The sequence below is a fragment of the Anopheles marshallii genome, chromosome 3, assembly GCF_943734725.1.
Source record: "Anopheles marshallii chromosome 3, idAnoMarsDA_429_01, whole genome shotgun sequence".
Lineage (NCBI taxonomy): Eukaryota > Metazoa > Arthropoda > Insecta > Diptera > Culicidae > Anopheles > Anopheles marshallii.
Window position 1 is genome coordinate 30194429 of NC_071327.1, and position 21238 is coordinate 30215666.

A 21238-nucleotide genomic window follows, 5' to 3' on the forward strand; every position below is an offset into this window, starting at 1 on the left:
CAACTTTGTTCAATTTAGTTTGTATTATAACACGCTCTATTTATGAGAAACAACAAATTACTACGATATTTGGAGTTAAAATCAAGCTAAAGACTCTGTTGTGCAAATTTTGTACCTAGTATGCATAGATTTTTACCTGTGTCAATTCTCCACATCAAAGTTCGTCGTCTCGTAGCAAACAACATCGGTGTATCTTGCCGTCCGAACCGCAATGCTGGAATTAAGTATGGCCATTTGTTTACTATTCTAGTTCTACTAAAGATAAATCATAATATGTACTCTTCGTTAATTGTAGTGCCTTCATCTATAGTGGATGTCGGATCAGCCCGACTGAAGAAAGCGGTTGACAAAGAACTGTTCATTTCACGATGTCGAAATCGATTAAAAGGGGTAATGTGATCTAATGCACTCAATTAAGAGAGATTATTCGTTCAAGTTCAATTTGTTTTCTTTCTACAGAAAAAGAACTTGAAGAAATACCTTCCAGAGCGGTTCAGCTTCCTGTATCAGTTTCTATGGAACCAGATGCCGTCCAACCTGTACGAGAACATCATCGGAAAGCTAAACAAATCGCACCAGCAGTTCAAAACAAAGGTGATCAGTTCGATGGTACCGGACGAGGTGCTTTACAGCCCGGACAACTACAAGACGAGCCAATTTATGACCGCGATTATGTTTGTCGATGTTTCCGGTAAGTAATATTCTGTGCATTACTTTTCTTTTATTGAGTTATCACCTTTCACTTCAACGCACGTAAAGTCGGTTCACGAATTGAACGATATCCTTATAAAGCACGTCGGGGAGTTGCATCGCGGCAAAATGACCTCCGTCGTTGTAGTGATTACTTTGCATCAAGTTCGTAAAATGTTCCTTCAATATCCAATCGGGATATTGGAACAATTCATGACGAAATTTGGCACATGCCGCCGGGACATTGGTGGGAATGTTTTCGTACTCTTTCGCCAGCTCTGCTGCATTGAAAGATTCCGCATACAATCTTTGGGATGTCGTTATGCTGTTGGTAAGGTAATAGATCATCACGTTGTCTAGCAGTGCGTCAAGCGAGTAGTGTCGTTCTAGACCACCATCCTTCCGGTTTCGATTGGAAGGGTCGGTCCATGTTGAAAACTTTTCCAGTATGTAAGCCGCTAATCCTACTGGGTTGTTTTGAAGTACTGTGCCGATCGTATCCGGTTTGGTAGCCTGTAGATGCATATAGCCTCCCTCGAGAATCAGCTCTGCAATTCTCGGCCAGGTAGGATGGTAAAACTCGATGAACTGCTTTTCAATGAAATAACTCGGCACCAGGTTCGACAGGACCATTTTCCCCATGGTAAGAGGGCTTTCGCTTGCCACACACATATTGAGATGAACACCTGGAATGAAAATTGATCTTAAAACGATCTCTTGGACCATAGACTCCATAGTATCCTCTTCTTTCCCAGCACAACAACCTCAAGCGGTCGAGGCCTGCTATTTCTGACTTTCTTAGACTGTATTTACCCGTAGCCGGATAGTCTCTCCTGTGGGCGGGAGTTCGGTCCGGATGGGTTTTTGAACCAGCACCGCTACCAATGCCGGCTATCGGGTCGCCCCGGTCCTCATAGTATACATACCCAAAATGTCCTTCTCAAACATAATGGCCATCAAATTGCCAATGATGGCACCCCAATCTCCGCCCTGGATGTAAAACCTTTTGTATCCTAAGCGTGCCATTAAATTTTTCATTATTACCGCTACTTTGGACGCACTCAGGCCCGGTTTCGGTGATCCCTGCGACCATCCGTACCCAGGCAAACTCGGTACAATCACATCGAAGACGTATTCTTTGTCACTTGTTCGATTGCTCAGCATCGGAATAATGTCGTAGAACTCGCGCACCGATCCAGGCCAACCGTGCAACATCAGCAACGGTACGAATCGCTTCGGATTGACGACCGTTTCCGTTTTTTCGCGTATGAAATGAATATCAAGTCCCTGAATTTGGGTTTTGAAGTGCTTAAAGCGATTCAGGTACGCTTCCCGTTCATCCCAGCGGTCCAAATAATCGGTACGCCAGTACTGTACGATTTCCCGCAAACGATCACTGTTGAATCCGTACTGAAATGCGGTATCTTCGAGTGGGACGGTTAGCGATGGGCCATCGTGTAACTGTTTTCGCAAACGTTCTATCACTTCCGGCGAATACGATACGTGAAACGGCACTATCTCCAAACGGTCCCCATATGGGTCACCACCCTCCGGACCCCAGTATTCGAAAAACTCAATATCATTCGGTACACGTGGCGTCTCGGACAATTTATCGTAGAGTCTGTAGCTGAGTGCGATAAGTATACCTAGCAGAACTAAACCGACGCGTGCTATTAAACCCATTGCCGCTGCATGGAAGCAATCCGAAATGCTACTGAACTCATTCGACACCCTGGCCCGGAGGATTTTTGATAAATGCAACCTCTTATCAATAGGAATTAGATAAAACCAGTTATTGTGGATCATGTTGATAATGTGTAAGGCAGTGTAAGTGAGGGGTTTCCAATCTTGGGGTTCACCTGAGCTAGTTTGTAACAGGTGTATTCATTCTGCACGAAGACTAGCATAATTTTTAAAGCCATTTGGACATTCAACATGAAAAATTGTACGTATAGAAATATTTATTTTATGTGCCACATCTTACAAAGTGATCTCAGCTTGCCTGCAACACTTTATTAACAAACTGTACTAAATCCCGATATACAACTACCGGCAGCTCCATTACCGAAAAGTGGCCACCTTCATCGAAGTGATTGCTCTGTACAAGATTCGTATAATGGCCCCGCAAAGCCCAGTCAATCGTTTGCAGTACATCATGTTTAAATTTCGCACACGCCGTCGGTACCGTGTTGGGAATTCGCTCAAGCTCGCCGGCAAACAGTTCCCGCCTGCTAAACGCTTCCATGTAAATTCTTTGCGATGTAGTAATGCTATCGGTCAAATAGTATATCATAAGATTATCCAACAGAGCATCGAGACTGAAAGCCCTTTCAAGACCACCGTCCGCAAGCATACGGAAGGCCCGATTTGTTTGTGTGGAAAACTTCTCCAGGATGTAGGCCGCTAGTCCGACCGGGTTGCCAACTAGTACCGCACCGATTGTGTCCGGTTTCGTAGCCTGAAGGTGCATGTAGCCGGACTCGAGCAGGATTTCCTTGAAGTAGGATTGGAGTGGGAAATAGTATGGAATGTACCGCTCCTCCAGGAAGATCCACGGAACCAAGCTAGCGATCATGGTTTTCCATGTTGCCAGGGTGCCGATTACGCCACAACCAGACTGATGAATTCCTGTTTGGAATATAGGTGGTGTTAGAAAAGAGGCATAATGTCTTGCGCCGTTCCTTGGCTTACCGATGACGTTCAACGGAAAGTATGTCCCCATCACATCCGTAATGAGCGCACCCCAATCACCTCCATGCACGAAGAATCGTTGGTGGCCTATGCGTTCCATAAGATTCTTCATGATGATCGCCATTTTTTGACCACCCAATCCTACCCTTGCACCTCCTTGTGACCATCCGAATCCGGGCAAACTCGGTACGATCACCTCGAAAGTGAACTCCCTGTCGTTGGAGGAATCGCACAGCAGAGGAATGATGTCGTAGAACTCTCTGACTGACCCAGGCCAACCGTGCAGAAGCAGCAAAGGGAGTACTGTTTTCTGCCCATCGGCATTGGGTAGCACGTGGATGTAATGAATGTCCAAACCTTGAATTTGCGTCTTGAAGTGTGGGAAGCGATTAAGATACGGTTCACGCTCCGCGCTCCATTTCGGAAGGTAATGTTCGCGCCAGTAACGTATTATTTCTTGCAAGCGATTACTATTAAACCCATACACAAACGCACCAGCACCTTCAAGTGGAGCAGCTAGACGAGGCAGATCTGTTAGCTGTCTGATAAGCTTCTCTATCACTGATGTGTTGTAGGAAACGTTGAATGGTCGTATTGAAGTGTCTTCCCGATAAGTCGCTGCATCTCCAGGCCCCCAGTATTCGTTCAGATTAAACGTTGGCACTGGTAATGGTTCAGTAATCTGTCGATAGTATTGATATCCCGTCAAACCGACACATCCGACAAACAGGCAAAGAAATTGTGTCCCGAGACCCATTGCTCAAATGGTACTGGTGTGTTGTTCCCCCAATTGTTCTCGGTGTGTTCTCAACGGCCCGAGTGGGGTTCTATTTGCGGAGCACAATAATGCAGCGTCATCGCTCAGAGGTGTGTTAAGATAAGGGTGAGAGAAGTTGTGATAGTTAATTGAACCTTGCTGAACTTACTATGGGAGGAACCAGTAACAGTGGTTGGCCGCAATCAAAATGATAAAATGGTTATGTTCCGAAGCATGATTCCATTTTGTCGTCCGTCATATATCGAAGCTTGGTCCCATAGTGTAACCTTTGCTCATTGAATTATGTTTGTTTGTATTCAAAGCAAGATAAGAAACTTTTTTATCAGCAATGAGAATTAAAGGTGAAACATCGGCTTCTTTCAATCCCTATTTCATTCGCATTTGTTCATGGTAAAAGGAACTGTTTATTTCTACCTTTTTTTTATATAGTACAACAGTGGCACAAAGATAACTTTATTTCTAATTAAAAAAACACCAAATTATCCCTGCCTAGTGCACTTTACGCAATGTTGCTCACTTTTGAAGCGAGGCAATAAATGTAACAAAGTCTTTGTACAACACTTCCGGCAGCTGCATAGCCGCAAAGTGACCGCCATCGCTGAAATGATTACTCTGTACCAGATTGGTAAAGTGATCCTTCAATATCCAGTCGATTTGTTGCATCAGCTCGTATCGGAACTTTGCACAGGCTGCCGGGACCGCGGTCGGTATGCGATCAATATCTTTCTTCAGTTCATCGGCTGCAAATGCTTCGGCATAAATTCGCTGCGAGGTTGTGATGGTATCGGTCAGATAGTAGATCATCACATTGTCCAACAAGCTGTCTAGCTTGAAATACTTTTCCAACCCACCATCGGGCAGATTGCGATAGGCCGGATTGGTCCAGGTGGAGAACTTTTCCAGAATGTAGGCCGCCAACCCGACCGGATTGCCCTGCAGTGCCGTGCCAATGGTGTCTGGTTTCGTTGCCTGAATGTGCATGTAACCGGTTTCTTCGATAATGTCGGCGAATTTACTACCGAGCGGGAAGTAATAATCAGTGTACTGTTCATCAATGAACAAAGATGGACGCAGAGAAGCCAGGAATGTTTTCGGGTACGAAAGAGCGGTGTTGACGGAACACATGTTAAGATGCACACCTGAAACGGGGAAACAATTCATAGATAAGTCAACACGATCTGCACTCTCAACATTCGGATATTTACCAAGCACATTGCCCTGGAAGTAGGTGGCAATATAATTTCCGATTAACGATCCCCAATCACCACCCTGGATGTAGAACTTTTCGAATCCAACGCGACTCATAAGATTTTTCATCACGATTGCCACCTCGGAGGGACTGAGACCCTTTTTGGCGCTGGCCTGCGACCAACCGTACCCGGGTAGACTCGGTACGATCACTTCGAACACAAAGTCTTTATCTTTCGATTTGGTCGTTAGCATCGGAATAATGTCATAGAACTCGCGAACCGAGCCGGGCCATCCGTGGAGCAGGAGCAGAGGTAACACCTTCGTGCCGGCCGGAACTTTCGGTTTCACGTGAATGAAATGCATGTTGAGCCCTTGAATTTGGGTATGGAAGTGTGGGAATTTGTTGAGTAATTTCTCCCGCTCGCTCCAGCTGTCCAGGTACGTGGTTCGCCAGTACTTGATGATCTCCTTCAGCCGGTTGGTGTTAAATCCATACTCAAAGGCAACTCCCTCGAGCGGTGCCGTCAGTGTGGGAACATCGTTCAATTTTGTTCGTAGCTTCTCGATTACAGGGGCATCGTATGACACCTTGAACGGTTTAATGCTGGTATCCTCTTTGTACTGCTTCACATCTCCCGGGCCCCAGTATTGTTTTAGGTTGAGTTCTGGGACTGGCAACGGTGCAGTCAGTCCACGGTATTGCTTCAATACCACGGCAACGGTGAGGGATATCACCACGAACACAACTCTTATCATGAAACCCATCATGCACGGACACGAACTGAGGGATCTTTCACCTGGAATGAGGATAAATGGATAACTATATAGCACGGCACGCGATGAACGCCGCCTTTGACCTGCTATTTTCGTGGATAAGACGCACTGATAAGCTGATATGCGTTTTGAGAAACTTCGACCCAGGTGGAATAAACGATAAGCGACAAATGATAATGCTGCTTATAATGGCGATCATGATGACATTGCTTGAAAAATGCAACATGCAACACCATTTAAATCGTCTGTATGTTATGTAATGGCACACAACTTCACCGCACAATAATGAAGTTATTGTATCTTCGAAAATGATTTCATTCTCGATATGACTCAGCAACCTACGGCATGTAACCGTGATTTATCAAACATCGGGGAAAAATAAACAAAACAAATTCACACTGCTGAGGGTGTTTTCGTTATTCTTCCCCACTTAACTTATTGATAGCAGCTGAAGCGATGCGATGGCGATGGGCTTTGGCCTTGACAACGGGAATATTGTTTGCCACCAACAAAAGGCGCGCCACGGTTCAGCTATGAGTTTCGCCGAATGATAGTTTCGCTCGAAACGCACGGAGAATAACGTGAACGCACAAACTCTCACTCAAAGCTAAAAGATAGCCAAAGCGGCAATTTGACCCGCGATAGCGATCGTTTCGTTCTATCGAATGAAAAGAGGCGCGAAACACCGAAACACCATGCTTACCGTTCCAGCTCCGAAGTGGTAGTAACAAAGCAGCTCGCTTCGTACGCGTTTGCCGGCATTAGAAAAATGATTGAGGGTTGATCGAAAAGTTCTTCGCGCATGTCGTTGAATGTTATGTACTAATTAAATGTGGTAAAGTTTTGTTATGTGGATTGAAAGAATTGCTTGACTATAATAAGTGAAAATTTGGTTGAAATAATTGTGTTTAAACTCTCGGTTTGTATTTTTTAATATTATTAAAAGTTTATTTTTGCGATTCCTTGAAGTATTTGCGTAATATTTAATAAAATTTAATAAAATTACATCAATTTTAATATGAGTTAGGTTTGCAGTGGAATCTTTCTGTTTCACCTACCGTAAACATACAGCCGAGATTTAACCAATACACTGGCAATCTCGGCATGGGAGAATAATTTGCGTTCCAGCTAATGTTTCGAGTACGTTGATATTATGCAAATTGAATGAGCAATCGTTGCATCGATCAGAGTATCAGATCCACAAATGATTTGTAGTTATTCACTGCTTTCTTATGCAAAATGGACTTATCGCAGTTGTTTTTGCACAAGTCATTGCGAGGCTACACCAATACTGTCTCAATTGTGTGCGATGCGTAACCGCACAACGCGGTTATTCATAGCTTATGCTTCTTTGATTGCTTCGTTCGATTGCTTCGCCTTGATCTAACCTCCAATTTTTCACTCTTCTCAATGTCTTGTTGATCGAGGCAACACTTCTTCACGGTGGGATATGAGTCCGGGGTTAGTTCCCATGGGATGCCCTTTTCCAACATCTGAATATGTCCACTTCCACTAAGGCATCTTCTAAGCGTCAATGGCAGGTGATTATTTTTGTAGGCCACAGGAAAAGCTTATTTTTGAATAATAACACTATCGACGATCATGCCTTCATCAAAAAGGATATTCCGGAATATCACTGAGTTGTTCTACGTCATTTTTGCGACGATATCAGCTTGGTCAGTCATATGCGCTGTACAATATTTAGGTCATTTAGAAAACTTTTACTTCATCAGTGTACAGGGAACCAGTCTTGCTCAACATACAGACAAAAGGAAAATTAGATGTGTTAATGTTAATACCATCCCTTTGACTATTTCCAGGTTTTACCGATCTTTCCGAGCTGTACAACAATCCGGAAAACGGTGGAGCATCCAAGCTGTCACAAGTCCTAAATACCTACCTTGGTGGGATCGTGCATGAAATATTAGGCCATGGCGGAGACATTCTTAAATTCTCCGGCGATGCCATCCTGGTGCTGTTCAAGGCAAACACTTCCGTATCCTTACCCGATGCGATTCATCGGGCGATCGACACGGCAATCATTATACAGCTATCCTATGGCCGCTACAAGACCGACGTCGGTGTTACGCTGCGGATCAAGGTCGCAATTTCGGCCGGTGAGGTGCACTTTTCGCTGGTGGGAGATGAGACCTTTTCCCATTACGTCGTTGCCGGAGAGCCTGTATGGAAGGTGAAGCTGGCGGAACGGATGGCACTGGCGGGTGACATCATTGTGACTTACTATGGTAAGGAAATTGCTTTGCTGGAATGCATTTATTTTGGTTTTGTACAAAACTTCCAGCATGGAGCTATATTCACGACAATGAATATGTTTGGGTGTCGTGTGCGGACCGAATGCATCTTAAAATTAAAGGTTTCACCAGCTATTGGCGATCGACGAAACGTTTAAATTTTGTGGATGCTTCCTACCGGGAAGATCAGGATGGCGAATGCCCTTCGGAGCAAGATGAAGCAATCAAAATTGATAGTGAAATGCTTGCCAGTAAGTTTCACCACATCCCAAACTTTGAAGATGTCTCTTTCAATGTTTATTTTTTATTCTATTTCAGTTCGTCCTCGTCTTAAACATGTAACGCCACACGTTGTGTCATCGTCATTGCAAAAGTTCCTCATCAAACCCGTTCTGCTTGCAGTCGAAAACAATGAACCGCTTGAGCTGCTGACCGAAATGCGACAAATTGTGACGGTGTTTTTAAACATCGTACTCAAACCCCGGGACGTCGTTCCAATGATCGAGGAAATTAATTCCATTTTTACCACCGTTTGCAAGTACAAAACTGCGAGTTTAGGTGTGTGCTCAGAACGAAAGATTTATTTTTTTCCTCTCAATTTTAGGATCGTCGAAGGCTATGAAGGAATCGTCAACAAACTTTCACTGTTCGACAAGGATGTAATGTTTCTAATTATCTTTGGACTGCGCGGGCTGAAGCATGAAATGGACAGTCAAATCGCGTTGCACTGTGCGTGTGAAATACAGGAGACGTACGCCAAAAATCCTTCGATCATTTCTGCCTCGATTGGGATTACGACCGGCATTGCGTACTGCGGCATCGTGGGACATACAGTGCGGCGTGAATATTCTGCAATTGGAGTTCACGTCAACAAAGCGGCCCGTTTGATGATGGCTTATCCGCACAAGGTGACGTGCGACAAGAGCACGTTTATGATGAGTAAACTGGACCCCGCTCATTTCACGTTGCAAGATGCAATACAACTGAAGGGATTGCACAACGTAGGACCTATCTATGAGTTCCGGGAATTTATTGCGTAAGTTTTGTTCGATCGCTACTTGGAGAAGTAAGATCAGTCTACTGAAACTAATCGATTTCTTTCACAGAGAACGCGAATTGCTGAAACCGATGGTATACAACTATCCATTAGTCGATCGGGATCAATTTGTTGAAATCTTTCAAGAAATGATCGACGATGGTATGGTGATTGCCCAACAATGCACTCGGGCCGACTTCTCAAACGATCAGTGGATTCAAAATTGCCTGTTAATACGCGGCGAAGCGCAGATGGGGAAAACTCGTCTAGTGAATGAGTTTTTCTACATTGCACTACGCAACAAACACATAAGCTCGTTATGCTTTTCGCTCAATCTGAAGGATTCGAAGGTAAGCGAAAGCGTTTTGCAAACTCGAACGAATTACGAATACTCTTCTCTTTCTCTGCTAGAAACCATACTCCGCGGCTAGCCTTTGCATCACCCGACCGCTTGGATTCACCGAAACAATAACGACCGTTACGAGACAAAACCGCATGAAGTTGTACCTACGAGAGCACAAAATGGAACAACATTTGTCGCTTTTGAACGAAATTCTAGGTACGAATTTCAGTGAAACGGAGGCAACGGTCAGTTTAAACCAAACAGAGAGAGATTCTGCTAGAAAAGAATTGTTCCGGTTTCTCTGTCAAAAGGTAGGGCTATAGCGTTACGCGTTACATGTGTGCTACGTTTTGCATACCTACTAGGCGCATAGGTGCGTTTTCGAATTTTAACTCTATTCACGTTTGCACCCTAATTTGGTCTAGACTTTTCAAAACCTTTGGGTGCTGATAATCGACGATGCTGAGTTCATAGACGACGAATCGTTCGATCTGTTTGACGTCATCTGGGAAATGCCACAGATCATTACCGTGCTAACGGTGGGCTATCAGAAGCGCCTGAGCCCGATGCGTGTTCGCGTTCTCGACAGCCCCAATGTGTGCCAGGTAAAGCTGCCGCCCATAGAAACATTGCTACACAAAGCAGTCGCTTGCCAATTTCTGAACGTTAATGCTATTCCGCTGGATCTGGAACGGTAGGTAGGAAGGATCACGCAAAGGTTTGTGGGCGGGTGGGTGTGCACGGGCGCTAACCGGGTTTGGTCGCGTTTGAATGGGGACGTACATCACGTGTCGACAGTGGGCTCGTTGTATAAGAAGGCATTTGAAAATTGTTTTGTTTTCATCTCGAATCGTGTTTGTGGAACAGCTGGACAGCAATTCGCCCATGTGCTGGGATCACGCCGCACGTGACGGTTCGGAACAGTGTATACGGTTGGCTTGTTTTATAATCGCCTATTTACCTCTTTCTGACCCCCGGGGCAGAAGGGAACTCATACAGACATACAGAGGCACGCAGGCAGGCAATGCAAAACGGCCGCAGAGTCTGATTGGCAGAAAGCGAGAGGATAGTTATTGAGAACGTGAACGCATAGATTTGCACGCAATTAAAAACGGATGCGCGTTTGTTTCGTCACCATCGGTACGATCAGGATGCCCCCGAAGCCTTATGGCATGCTAGCATCCTCACATAACATTTGCACTAGCAAACTAGTTCAATTTGGTGAAGTGTGAAGATTTCACCGGTAGACGGTTCATAACAGAGTGCAACCGTCACCGTTACTTGAGGCATATATTAGACGAGCCTGAATGCGCACTTGGCGGTGCAATGGAGCGTTGCAGTTTGATCGAACTTGACAAAGCACCGTTTTGGTTATTAACATAGAACCGATCTGGTAGCGCAGCGCGTATTAGCTAGGTACAGTTACGGTTTAGGCAAATGAGATACAGCTGTTGTTTTGCACTGCAATATGCAAAAGGTGGCAAAAGTGCACTATTGATGAGGGTAACCCGGTCCGTTTTTATTGTTCTGATGTAAGTGACGCATGTTCAACAAGGAAACGAAAGTTGCAGCTGTCAATACGAGATGCGTTGTGCAATAGGATCAGGAAAGTCGAGATGTGCGTAAGAGCCCATTACATGCACATAGGGGTTTGGACAAGGATTGCTGTTGTATAAGACTGGATTGGTAATGTGTGACGATCGTGATGTAACCGTTCCCTCTTGACGTATACAGTGTTATTCCATCCACCAGGAAGTAGTTACTAAAGTATTTAGTTCCACTAATTAGGCTGCTGCACACCATCAGCAACGGGAATCCGGGATGGATCAACACATTTCTGCTATGCTTACGCCAGAGCGGTACCCTGCGCGTGAAACGCACTGGCTACTGTGAAGCCCAAACCGATGGCTATGTATTCTGCGATGCGTCGTTCCTGCAGCGGGACAGCATCAAATCCAGCACCACACTGCGGCCAAGCCTTTCCGACTGGCGGCTGTTCGAATCGTCGTTCGACGTTGGCGACCCTCTGCTCTATCCGGTCGACCAGACACCTTCACTGTTCAACAAGATCGTGGACGTGGCGTACCTGACGGATACGGTCGACACGAAGGATTACCACACCTCCCGCAATCTGGAAGCGTTTCATCTGATGCTGTACGATTCGCTGTCCGCATTCGAGCAGCTGGTATGCAAATGTGCCGCCTTTTTGGGGCAGAAGTTTCTGCGCGCCTCGCTAATGTACACGATGGCAATGGAGAGTGAATGGGATGTAGCAATTGGTAAGTATGTTGTTACGGTTTTTTCCGGCTGATTTTGTGTGGGGTAAGACGAAAACTTCGCGGAAGTTGTGCAGGAATACAGGAGCAAACAAGTACGCATAAGAGGTACGCTCGTTTGCAATTCGTCTAGCGTGCTGAATGCAGATGCAGTAGACGGTAGAGCCCGGGCTACAAATTCGTTTGGGTAGAGCAATTACCATTGCTGATCCGTTTGGAGTACCCGAAATTTTCTAACTACACCAGCCGTTTGCGACCACCGTAATGTTTTCCCTGCCAAATTTTTTCCTTCCCCTTTTCGCCAAATTCTCTTGGCAAAGCAATGAAGAAACTGTTTGACCTTCAAATCCTGTCGTGCGCGATCGGAGACTTCAGCGACGGTTTCCGGTTAGCGCAGAGGAATGTTAATAGCAGCTGGTTGGGGCGTGGTGAATGCGCCTGCATCGCCCTAGACGTAGATCGTAAGTATTCGTAACTCGTGAAAGGCATTAGCAAGTTGTTGAAGATTTCCTAAATGTTGGTCTATTTCTACTAGGAAGTTGCAAAGATTTGCCGAAGTACGCGGTCTGTGGGTACTCTAAGTTCAATTCGAGTGAGTTCCACAGCACGGTGTACAATTTGGTAACAGTGGAGCAGAAAAAGCAATACCACAGCAATGCGCTGGAGTTCATTGAAAGTGAAACTAAAAAGTAAGACATGCTGTGTTGTTGAGAATTCCGACAATCTTGTACTGAGCTGGGTTTTCTGTAACGTTGCAGATGTAACTCGTGCGGAGCAGTGCCGTTCAAAAATTTAATGAGCTGTGAAGAAACGTACGAAGTGCAGGTTGGTTGTCAAAGATCGGATGAACCGGATGCCAATGAAATGTTACTTCAGCACAGTGCTAGTGTAAGTATGGTAGTGTAGTGTACCCAAAACACTTGTTTGACTACCACTAATTGTCATTTTTTGTCCTCCATTCTGCAGCGTTTTTCGTTGTACTCCTCTCAACGTAAGACAAAGTTTCGTGGTCGTGACTGCTTGTTGCTGATAAGGTTTATTTCTTTCAGAATCAATGATATTCGAGTGCTTCAGACGGAGGCGGAGTTCAACACGACGTGGACCGGTGCTCAGCTATGGGGCATACAATTTCATCACCTGCAACTGTAACATGATTCTGTACAGTACGTTCAGTGAGATAGTCCTCCATAGCAAAGGTGCGGGATTGCTGGAGAAATGTGTTGAGGCCAATATCGAATGGGCACGGATATGCATTAAATTATCCAACATTCCTAAAGCGATCTCAATTCTTGAGGATGCCAGTAAACTGATGACGGTGAGTAGTCGTTGTAGTTGCATAAAGAGAGGGAATGTTTAGAGATGATGTATTTTTTTATAGCAAATTGATACTTCAGAAAACGTAGCTCTCGTTACCTACCTGAAGGGTCGACTCTACACGTTACAGGCGAAGGGAAAGTATTGTTTGGAGCAGTTTGAGCGCGCTCTGGAATTGTATTATCGTGCCTCACTTACATTAGGCATGAGTTTTCCACGTCATCGGTAAGCTTCCCAAAAATTGTGGGCCCTACATCGGTTCTATAATAACGTAATTTTCCCTTCTTTTTCTGTAAACAGATCTTTGGTTCGGTTGAAGAGCAGATATTATTTGTCGAAGGTGAAACAATATCTTGATCCTGACTACAAGGAAAAGTCTTCCACCAGCAAAAGTCTTTACTATAGCTTGATCGTATCGCAGATCGCTAGCTGCTTCAATGGGATGCATAAACTGTTCGTTAAGTTGCGCGATTGGGATCGTGCAACGTTAGCTGCAGTCTGGGGTTTGAACCATGCCCTGCGCCACCGGAAGAGTAGTACAGTTTTGGTGAAGTCATTTGCCAACTTTTTCCATACAGGTAAGCTTTCCCGCTGAAGGGAATTTCAACAGGAAAACTAAACCTCTGTTTGGGTTTCTTTCAGCCTACCATGTTGGATTCTCGGAAAGCACTGCCTGGATGCAGGAACGTTCATTGCAGATAGTGGCCGAAAACGTGCATAGGATTGATGCGGACTATCTGGATGCGGTGGTCCGCTATTATACCGCTCTGTTTCTTTGCCAGTAAGATCGTTTTTGGTGTGTTTTGTTATCCCAACTATATTACACTGCTTTATCAACCACTTCAGAACCATTCGTTCGAAGAAAATTCTATCGATCGAACTTGGCAAGGTTGTGCTGCACATAAACGATAGGCTGCAGTACCAATCGTGCGAATGGGACATCATTCCCATTCTCTGCGAGGTGCTGCTCTCGAACCGGCGCATCGGTGAAACGGTACAGACGCTTTGGACGCTGCAGAAGCTCATCGTCCATCAGCAGTACCGTACCGGACAGATATGGTATTATGCGATCTGTCTCGACGTTCTGCTCGATACGAGCTGTTGCATCGAGTCGTACCGGCGGTGTGAGAATTTTTACTTCAAAAACCGTGAATCCTTCCGGGCGCAACGGAACGGCTTTGCCAGTGCGCGATTGTTTGCCAACCTGTGGCTTTGGTGCGTCCGGTACGGTGCGTGGGTAGCGGCCGACAACTGGTTGGTGCTGTTGCGTGAAAATTTCGTGCTCGGTGTGCACGATTCCACGATCAACATTAACACGGCGATCCGCATCGTGGAGGGTATGGTGCTGACGCTGATCAACCACATAGAGGCGCGCAATACGGCCCAGATACGGCGGGTACGAGCCAGCATCGAGACGCTGCTGGGCAGCGTGAAACAGGCGCTATCCATCAACCGGAATCACGTGGCTCGTTTCGAGCTGATGCGCATCTACTACCGGCAAGTGGTGGACCCGGATGGTGGTAACGTTCGCCGACGGTTGGGCGCGGCCGCCAAACGGGCCCAGCGCAGGAACGATCATCTCTGCCACGATCATATCCAGCACACGGCCAAGGTTTGTAGACGTTATGTGACGTGGATGCGGCGTAATGTCTTAGGCAATGTCTGTTACGTATTATTAAGGAGCTTTCCTGTGTCTCTCTCTCCTTTCCATTATTTCCCATACGATTGTTGCGTGTTTTCTCCTTTTTTTCCGGCCCTACTCCCCCCTACACAAACACACTCACCAATTCAGTTTTGGCACCGGGAGTTACCGCCGGCGCTGGAAACCTTCTGGCTGGATCACGCTGCCGGAAGTGATCGTATCGACGGGGCGAGCCGAAGCCAGAGCTTTGCTGCCGGCACACTGTTTGACAACAGCAACGAGCAGCTGTACGATTATGGGAGCTGTATAATGAATCACGAACGAATCTACCCTTTTTCAATGCCATTGCCAAGAGCTCGGTTCCGATGAATGAATATGCAATCGGGTTGTCCGGAAGATGTCATGCCCGAAACCATCACCCTAAACCGCGCCACAACCCTCCCTTCTATTGTGGCATGCCAGGAGACGGTGGTGAGGGGGGGAGTGGGGGGTGGTTTCGTTTGCTTATGTGAGTGTGGATCACGGTGCGGATCGCGCAGAGTGGGAGAATAATTTGAATTTTTATCAATGCGTGTGTGGTGCTTAGCTGATTGAGCAGCGGGATAGGATGAAACCAGAACGGTGGACGAATTGTATCCGTTGGCGTTGGTGTTGGTAACGGTTCTACCGGAGCCTCCCGAACCAGCAGGCCGAAATTAGACATTGCCAGCCTCCAATGTCCCAGAATTTGCGAAGCAGTGGTGTGGCGATAAATTTTCATGAGTGACAAGCAGCAGTCTCCGCATTTCGTCCGGGGTTTTGTTTCTTTTATTTCGCTTCCTTTCCCTACTCTGCATTCTGTATGCATGCGTTCTTCTTCGTCGATTTGGCCGCTTTGGTGTAATTATTTATCTTTATCCCTTCGACCCCGTAAATCCGCGTGATCCCCTAGTTCCCGCGCTGGCTTATCATCAATTGGGTGGTTTGAATCATAATTAAATGCAAAACAAGAACTCACCCAACACCGTTTCAGCTTGCACCATCGTCCGTGCTCGTAGCGCTCGATTCAGTCGGGTTATGCGTTACGCATGACTCCCGGGATGGTTCTCCAACTGTGCGCATTAGCCATACGGCACGCAACTCGCTTTAGGTGTCGCGCAAAGTTTAAGTGCGTATATATTGACTTTGAAAATTGTAAAGCAGCATCCATTTCTTCCCCCTGGGTCCGGTTGACCCCTATTCCCCATGCTTCTCCTTCCGCGATCCCAACGTAAAATATCGCCGACTTGAGATACTTGGGAGTTGACACATTTGAACGTTTTTTTTTGGGGCCGTTGTCAACGCTAACCCATTGAGTTGGCGCCCGGATGTGTGTGTGTGTGTGAGCATGTGACTTGAATTGGAGTGTAGGTTGTATAAATTACACCTGGACCAATTGAGCCCTTCACAATGGTGTTTCGGGGCGATATGTAAGGTACATTTGGCCTTGTCCTCTGGAGCGTCCCTACTTCCGCAGTCAACCCTAGTGACCGTCGAACACTTAGCCTACTTTGCCCAGGCAGGTAGTATGCGTGTGTGTAAGCTGCTTACATCAACAGCAAATCACGCGGAGATCAACGCCATTAACGCACCCAACTGCGATCAAATTAGAATCGTTGAGCGCGTCTTTATAGGGATGTGATTTGTATTGTTTAGAATCGTCCCAAACCGGATGCATACGTACGCATGCACGCGCCAAGTGCGTCCCAAAGTGCCACAGCGCCACCTCATTTACTCGTTCATCATATTCCAAGGATACTACTCACGAGCCGGATCGGGTACTGGAGTGAACTCTGGCACAACATAGTGGCGGGTAACTCGCTGCTTTCCTTCCCGCACTCTGCATGCGTACCATCTCCGTCATAGTAGAACCAACCCTTAATAATAAAGCTCGCAGGCAGTGAATAACACACCAACCAACCAAAACAAAAAATCGAAACAAAACGGAAGGAAGTGTACGCGCGTGTGCGAGACCACTTCGAAGCTGCATTGAATTATTTAAATGCGCCTGTGGTCTGATCAAGGATTCAAGGATTTCTGAATGAGTTACTCCTCCAGATGTGAGGTATAAGCGTTGGGTAGATAAAGGGGGTGAGGCGGCTCGCGTTTGCGCTGATCGCGATCGTACATTCGTGATCCGGATCGTGAAAGTTGTGCTGCTGTGTGCATTGTTTGCGGAAGACTTGCATGATGCCATCGCTATGGAGGAGGGTGTCGTACAGTATGAATGGCGGCACACGGGTGAGGAAATAATTCAGCAACCAGATGCAACCGTGCCTCCAAGCGGCTGTTGTCATCTTTGGTGCAAACGTTCCCTGGCCGACGTATGCTGTTCCTTTCGGAATGGATGTAATGGAAGGTTGGAAGCCTCGGAAGGCTTCCAATAGAAATGAAATTAAGCTTATTGTTCAATCGAGAGTGTGGTTTACTATCAACCTTGATACTAGCGATTATACAACACGTGCTAATGTTACAGTTGCATGTATAAACAAGCATTGATTTTGATCGTACGTTCTGTTGGAATCATTAAATCCCAAACGACGTTCCTATGTAAGTGCAAAAAACTCATGATCATGGTTTACAACGTACCACGTGCCAGGAAAGTAATTCTTGAACTGAAGGAAATGTAGCTGAACCAAGATCACTGTATGCGAACTGGCGAAGCAATGTTTATTCTGGTTTGCTCTACTATAACGCAATCCACGAGATCTTCGGGAGTTGTTCCAATTACTGGACATGCAGGTTGTAGGTGAGATTTAATATAATATACGTTATTTGTTCCAAATAGATCGATGTAGTACGTTTCTAAATTGTACAATATACTCAAGACAACATATTATTATAACACGGATTATTGATGTCTAGGATATCATTTTCTGATACTCTCAGACATCTTATTCATATCACTAACTTAATGAAGTTACACGTTTGAAGCAATCGTCGAAATGCATACGAGTTCTCAAAAAAGTGGTCAAATAACTAGCAAAAAGAGGGTTCTTTTCTATTTATCAGAACAACGACCGGACCTGACCGTGAGTTAATGATGAGTCCCATCAGGTATATCCCCCCAGATTATATAAAACACTTAAAATGCGTAACAAGAAATTCAGAAATTGTCTATAAGTGGGTTGTTGTTTATTATTTTTAATAGAGACTTTGAGCTGGGCTGCTTCATTCGCCTATTATCTATAAATGGGTTCTTATATGCTCTAAAATATGATAAACGTTTGATAACTTTTTAGTTTTTCCTAAAAATAGGGTATCTTGGGTTTGATGTATCTTTTTTAGAACATAATATTTAATCTTGAGATGTCGCGGGTTTCCGATCCAAGTTCCGATCCGTTCCTCCGTTGCAAGAGTTGACTATCCGGCGCTGGTTAAATAGGCCTAGTATTCAAAAAGTAGTTCTCATGAAAAAAAAGTTGTCCAATTTGTGAGTTTCTACAGCCAAAGCTTTGGACCGGACGACAGGACCGGTACAAAATCCCAACCGGACCAGGCATTATCTGATTATTATGCTATAGGTAATCAAAATCAAAGAATGCCAGTAATATCAAGCCTAAACCAGACCTCTTGAGGTGTCTGATGTCTAACGTTACCACGAATTCGAATACGATACAATATCCTGCGCACGAGAAGAAATGTCCGGATGGGATTTAGTATCGGTCCTATCGTGTGAAGTCATTAGTAAATCACTGGAAATGATTATGAAGTTATTTTCAACCAGTATTGTTCGTCAGCAGTGAAATAGCTTTTATTGTAAAACAGTGGTAATTCCTATCTTCTATTGTCGTTTTATACAAGTAAGTATAAGCAATAAAACAAGCGGCCTATTAAAACTATCTTTACTCTAGAAATTGACGTCAGCTTACAACGGACCGTTGGAGGTAAGCTCACGAAACCGCGCGCTATTCAACATCGGTTACATATCCTTTTTTGCTCCTTTTTTTTGCAACACGTTCTGTCAGCTTTGCCTTTGCTAGCCCTAGCTCAATATCAAAGTTGTATAATCGTGTGTCAATTAATGCAGGCTCTGGCCGGGTCGGGTTTTGGGTATGCGATCGTGGCAAAGCGAGCCTTCCCAACACACTGAAACCCCGGGAATGGCAAGCAGTGGCCAGCGCTATCAGCAGCAACATCATTGTCATTTAGAATAAGTGTGGCTAATTTACATCCTTATGCAAAATGTATTTTGATTCCTGAATCGAATGTACCACCTTCATCATCGCTTCACCGGTTCTATCCACCCGGTTGCCCCGTCTCCCGATAGATACCCCGCGTCCAGACCGTTTCGACTGTCGGTCACTCTTCCAGAACACGCAACGGGCACAGCCACAAGGGATCGATCAATTCTCGAGTTGACGACGGTGGTCGCGTTTTCGGCCCATATGTTATGGGGGGTTGTTTGCAAAGGGAAGTTTGGGGCTTTAGGGGCGGATTTCATGATCTTGACGGGTGATTTCTTCGAGTTGTTTCTTGTTTTTTTTTTTTCGTGAATGAGAGACGCCACTAACGGTTTAGCTAGGTACCGGTTTGCGGGTGTCCCGTGCCGACCGAGCACGTTCGTCGGCTCTGATCTTACAGCAAAGCTAACGGGACGCGACGGATCCAATGATCGGCATCGACGTGCGCGGCACACACGCCCAATCGCTGCATTCGAGGGTGCATTTACCGCTTTCGGCGTAAAGTGAGCCGCCCAATCCAAGCACTGCACCTTCATCCTTCATCTTCCCCAGGAAAAAAAATCAGTATAATGCAAATGTTTGTAACGGACTACGCGGAACGCAGAAGCGAGATAACATTAGCTCCCGCATCTTCCGTGGCACGTTACGTAGAAGTAGTGGATTATGTTTAATCGACGGATTGTTCGCGATCGTGATCTTGATCGTTGAACAGGGGTTTTATGTAAAACACATTAGCTACCCTTTGCCGTTACGAGTAGACCGTTGTTTCCAACATTGAATAGTAACTGTTGTTGTTGTTTTTTTTTGCTAACGGCGAGGGCGAGGTTGACATATCGGAACAATACCGTTTTCGGTCACTACCGTTATGCAAGTGCCGCGTGACTCATTGATTACGATGGAGGATGGATGCGACCGATACCGTTCCGTCAACTAAGACGAAAAAGGGTACACGCGCCTACCACAGAGGAAATAAGAATAAATAACATGAGCTTTCAAGAAGATAGGCGAAAATGGTAAATTTCCAACAAACAACACGTAATGGACAAGAATCGAGCGCCAGAGGTAGAAACGCGAGATAAAAGCGAAACGTGAAACTTATGCGAATCCGGTGTCGGATTCGGATGAACTACCGTCACGCTAAACGTATACCGGACCGACCGCTTCCAAGGTGAAAAGGACGAAATTCGGAAATGGTAATTAAGAAAAGAAGTGCAACTCACCCTGGTTCGATCGGTCGATACGCGGGATATACCGGGTTTTCGGTGCTCGGGTGCATTCGGGTGAAAGTTTAGTACAACCAGCAGTACAAATGCTAATCAACACGTGAGTGGGCGGTTACCCATCGGGAAGCATTATCGAACGCTGTATTATGCTAATGCAATGCGGTACGAATGGGTCTGGTTTGTTGCAGGCGAAGGAGAAAGCGTCCATCTTCAGTGTGTTGTTCGTTGTGCGGTAGTGTTTTTCGTAGCACCGTACTGGGCGGCGTTACAATGACTTCCTAGAAAAACGACTAGTGATGGAATGGGCATGCAGATTCGCTTGATGAAGTAGGTGGTTCATATTCAACAGCCAATGGAAAGTGTTTTCCCATTGCGATTTGTGTGTCTTGTAGGCCAGAGAGCGATAAAAAACAACACACATTCAGTTCGCGGGGTGTCCATGGCAAATGATCGGCAGTAAGAACTGTGTTGTTTTAGTTTAGGCCAACAAATGACGTTGTTAGGGCTCTACCTATTCAACTCTAACCAGAGAGAAGAAGTGTTTATAGTGTAAAAAAACTACCAACTCTAAGTATACACAATGTTTGGATATCGAATATTCGATATCTTTTGTCATTCTATTTCTGAAGTGTGTTCCTACAGCAGTATAGGCCGTAGATCAGCAGGGGATCAGCAAAGAGAATTGTAGGATGTATTTTTGTTGGTTAGTTTATGGTCCTTGGAACTAATAGACTAGTCTGTTTGTTCTCGAAATGACTATCTGACCCTTCGCTGGGGCTATACTATAAGGACTTCCTCTTCAACACACATAGAGGAGAAGAACTAT

General features: G+C 45.5%; 4 protein-coding genes across 4 annotated transcripts; 1 reads left to right on the forward strand and 3 right to left on the reverse strand.

The window, feature by feature from the left end:
- The first annotated feature begins 211 nt into the window (after nucleotides 1-211).
- Nucleotides 212-15394, forward strand: LOC128716115 (adenylate cyclase type 10-like). The gene is given in 21 exon segments (XM_053811035.1): nucleotides 212-224; nucleotides 296-390; nucleotides 460-691; nucleotides 7945-8370; nucleotides 8427-8627; nucleotides 8695-8914; nucleotides 8981-9412; nucleotides 9483-9807; nucleotides 9809-10066; nucleotides 10181-10449; nucleotides 11544-12034; nucleotides 12352-12492; nucleotides 12567-12720; nucleotides 12790-12919; nucleotides 12998-13022; nucleotides 13081-13346; nucleotides 13410-13570; nucleotides 13646-13923; nucleotides 13988-14126; nucleotides 14192-14957; nucleotides 15138-15394. Coding segments are annotated over 21 exon segments (5241 nt in total). The 3' UTR covers nucleotides 15357-15394.
- LOC128716117 (juvenile hormone epoxide hydrolase 1-like) lies at nucleotides 745-2373 on the reverse strand. The gene is made up of 2 exons (XM_053811037.1): nucleotides 1617-2373; nucleotides 745-1376 (listed from the first exon to the last, which is right to left on the reverse strand). The coding sequence occupies exons 1-2, from the start codon at nucleotides 2371-2373 to the stop codon at nucleotides 745-747; spliced, it is 1389 nt and encodes a 462-aa protein (XP_053667012.1).
- Nucleotides 2684-4138, reverse strand: LOC128716116 (juvenile hormone epoxide hydrolase 1-like). Its single transcript, XM_053811036.1, has 2 exons — nucleotides 3382-4138; nucleotides 2684-3318 (listed from the first exon to the last, which is right to left on the reverse strand). Exons 1-2 carry the CDS (start codon nucleotides 4136-4138, stop codon nucleotides 2684-2686), a joined length of 1392 nt encoding a protein of 463 aa, XP_053667011.1.
- On the reverse strand, nucleotides 4673-6115 carry LOC128716119 (juvenile hormone epoxide hydrolase 2-like). The gene is made up of 2 exons (XM_053811038.1): nucleotides 5365-6115; nucleotides 4673-5298 (listed from the first exon to the last, which is right to left on the reverse strand). Exons 1-2 carry the CDS (start codon nucleotides 6113-6115, stop codon nucleotides 4673-4675), a joined length of 1377 nt encoding a protein of 458 aa, XP_053667013.1.
- Nucleotides 15395-21238: the final 5844 nt, after the last annotated feature.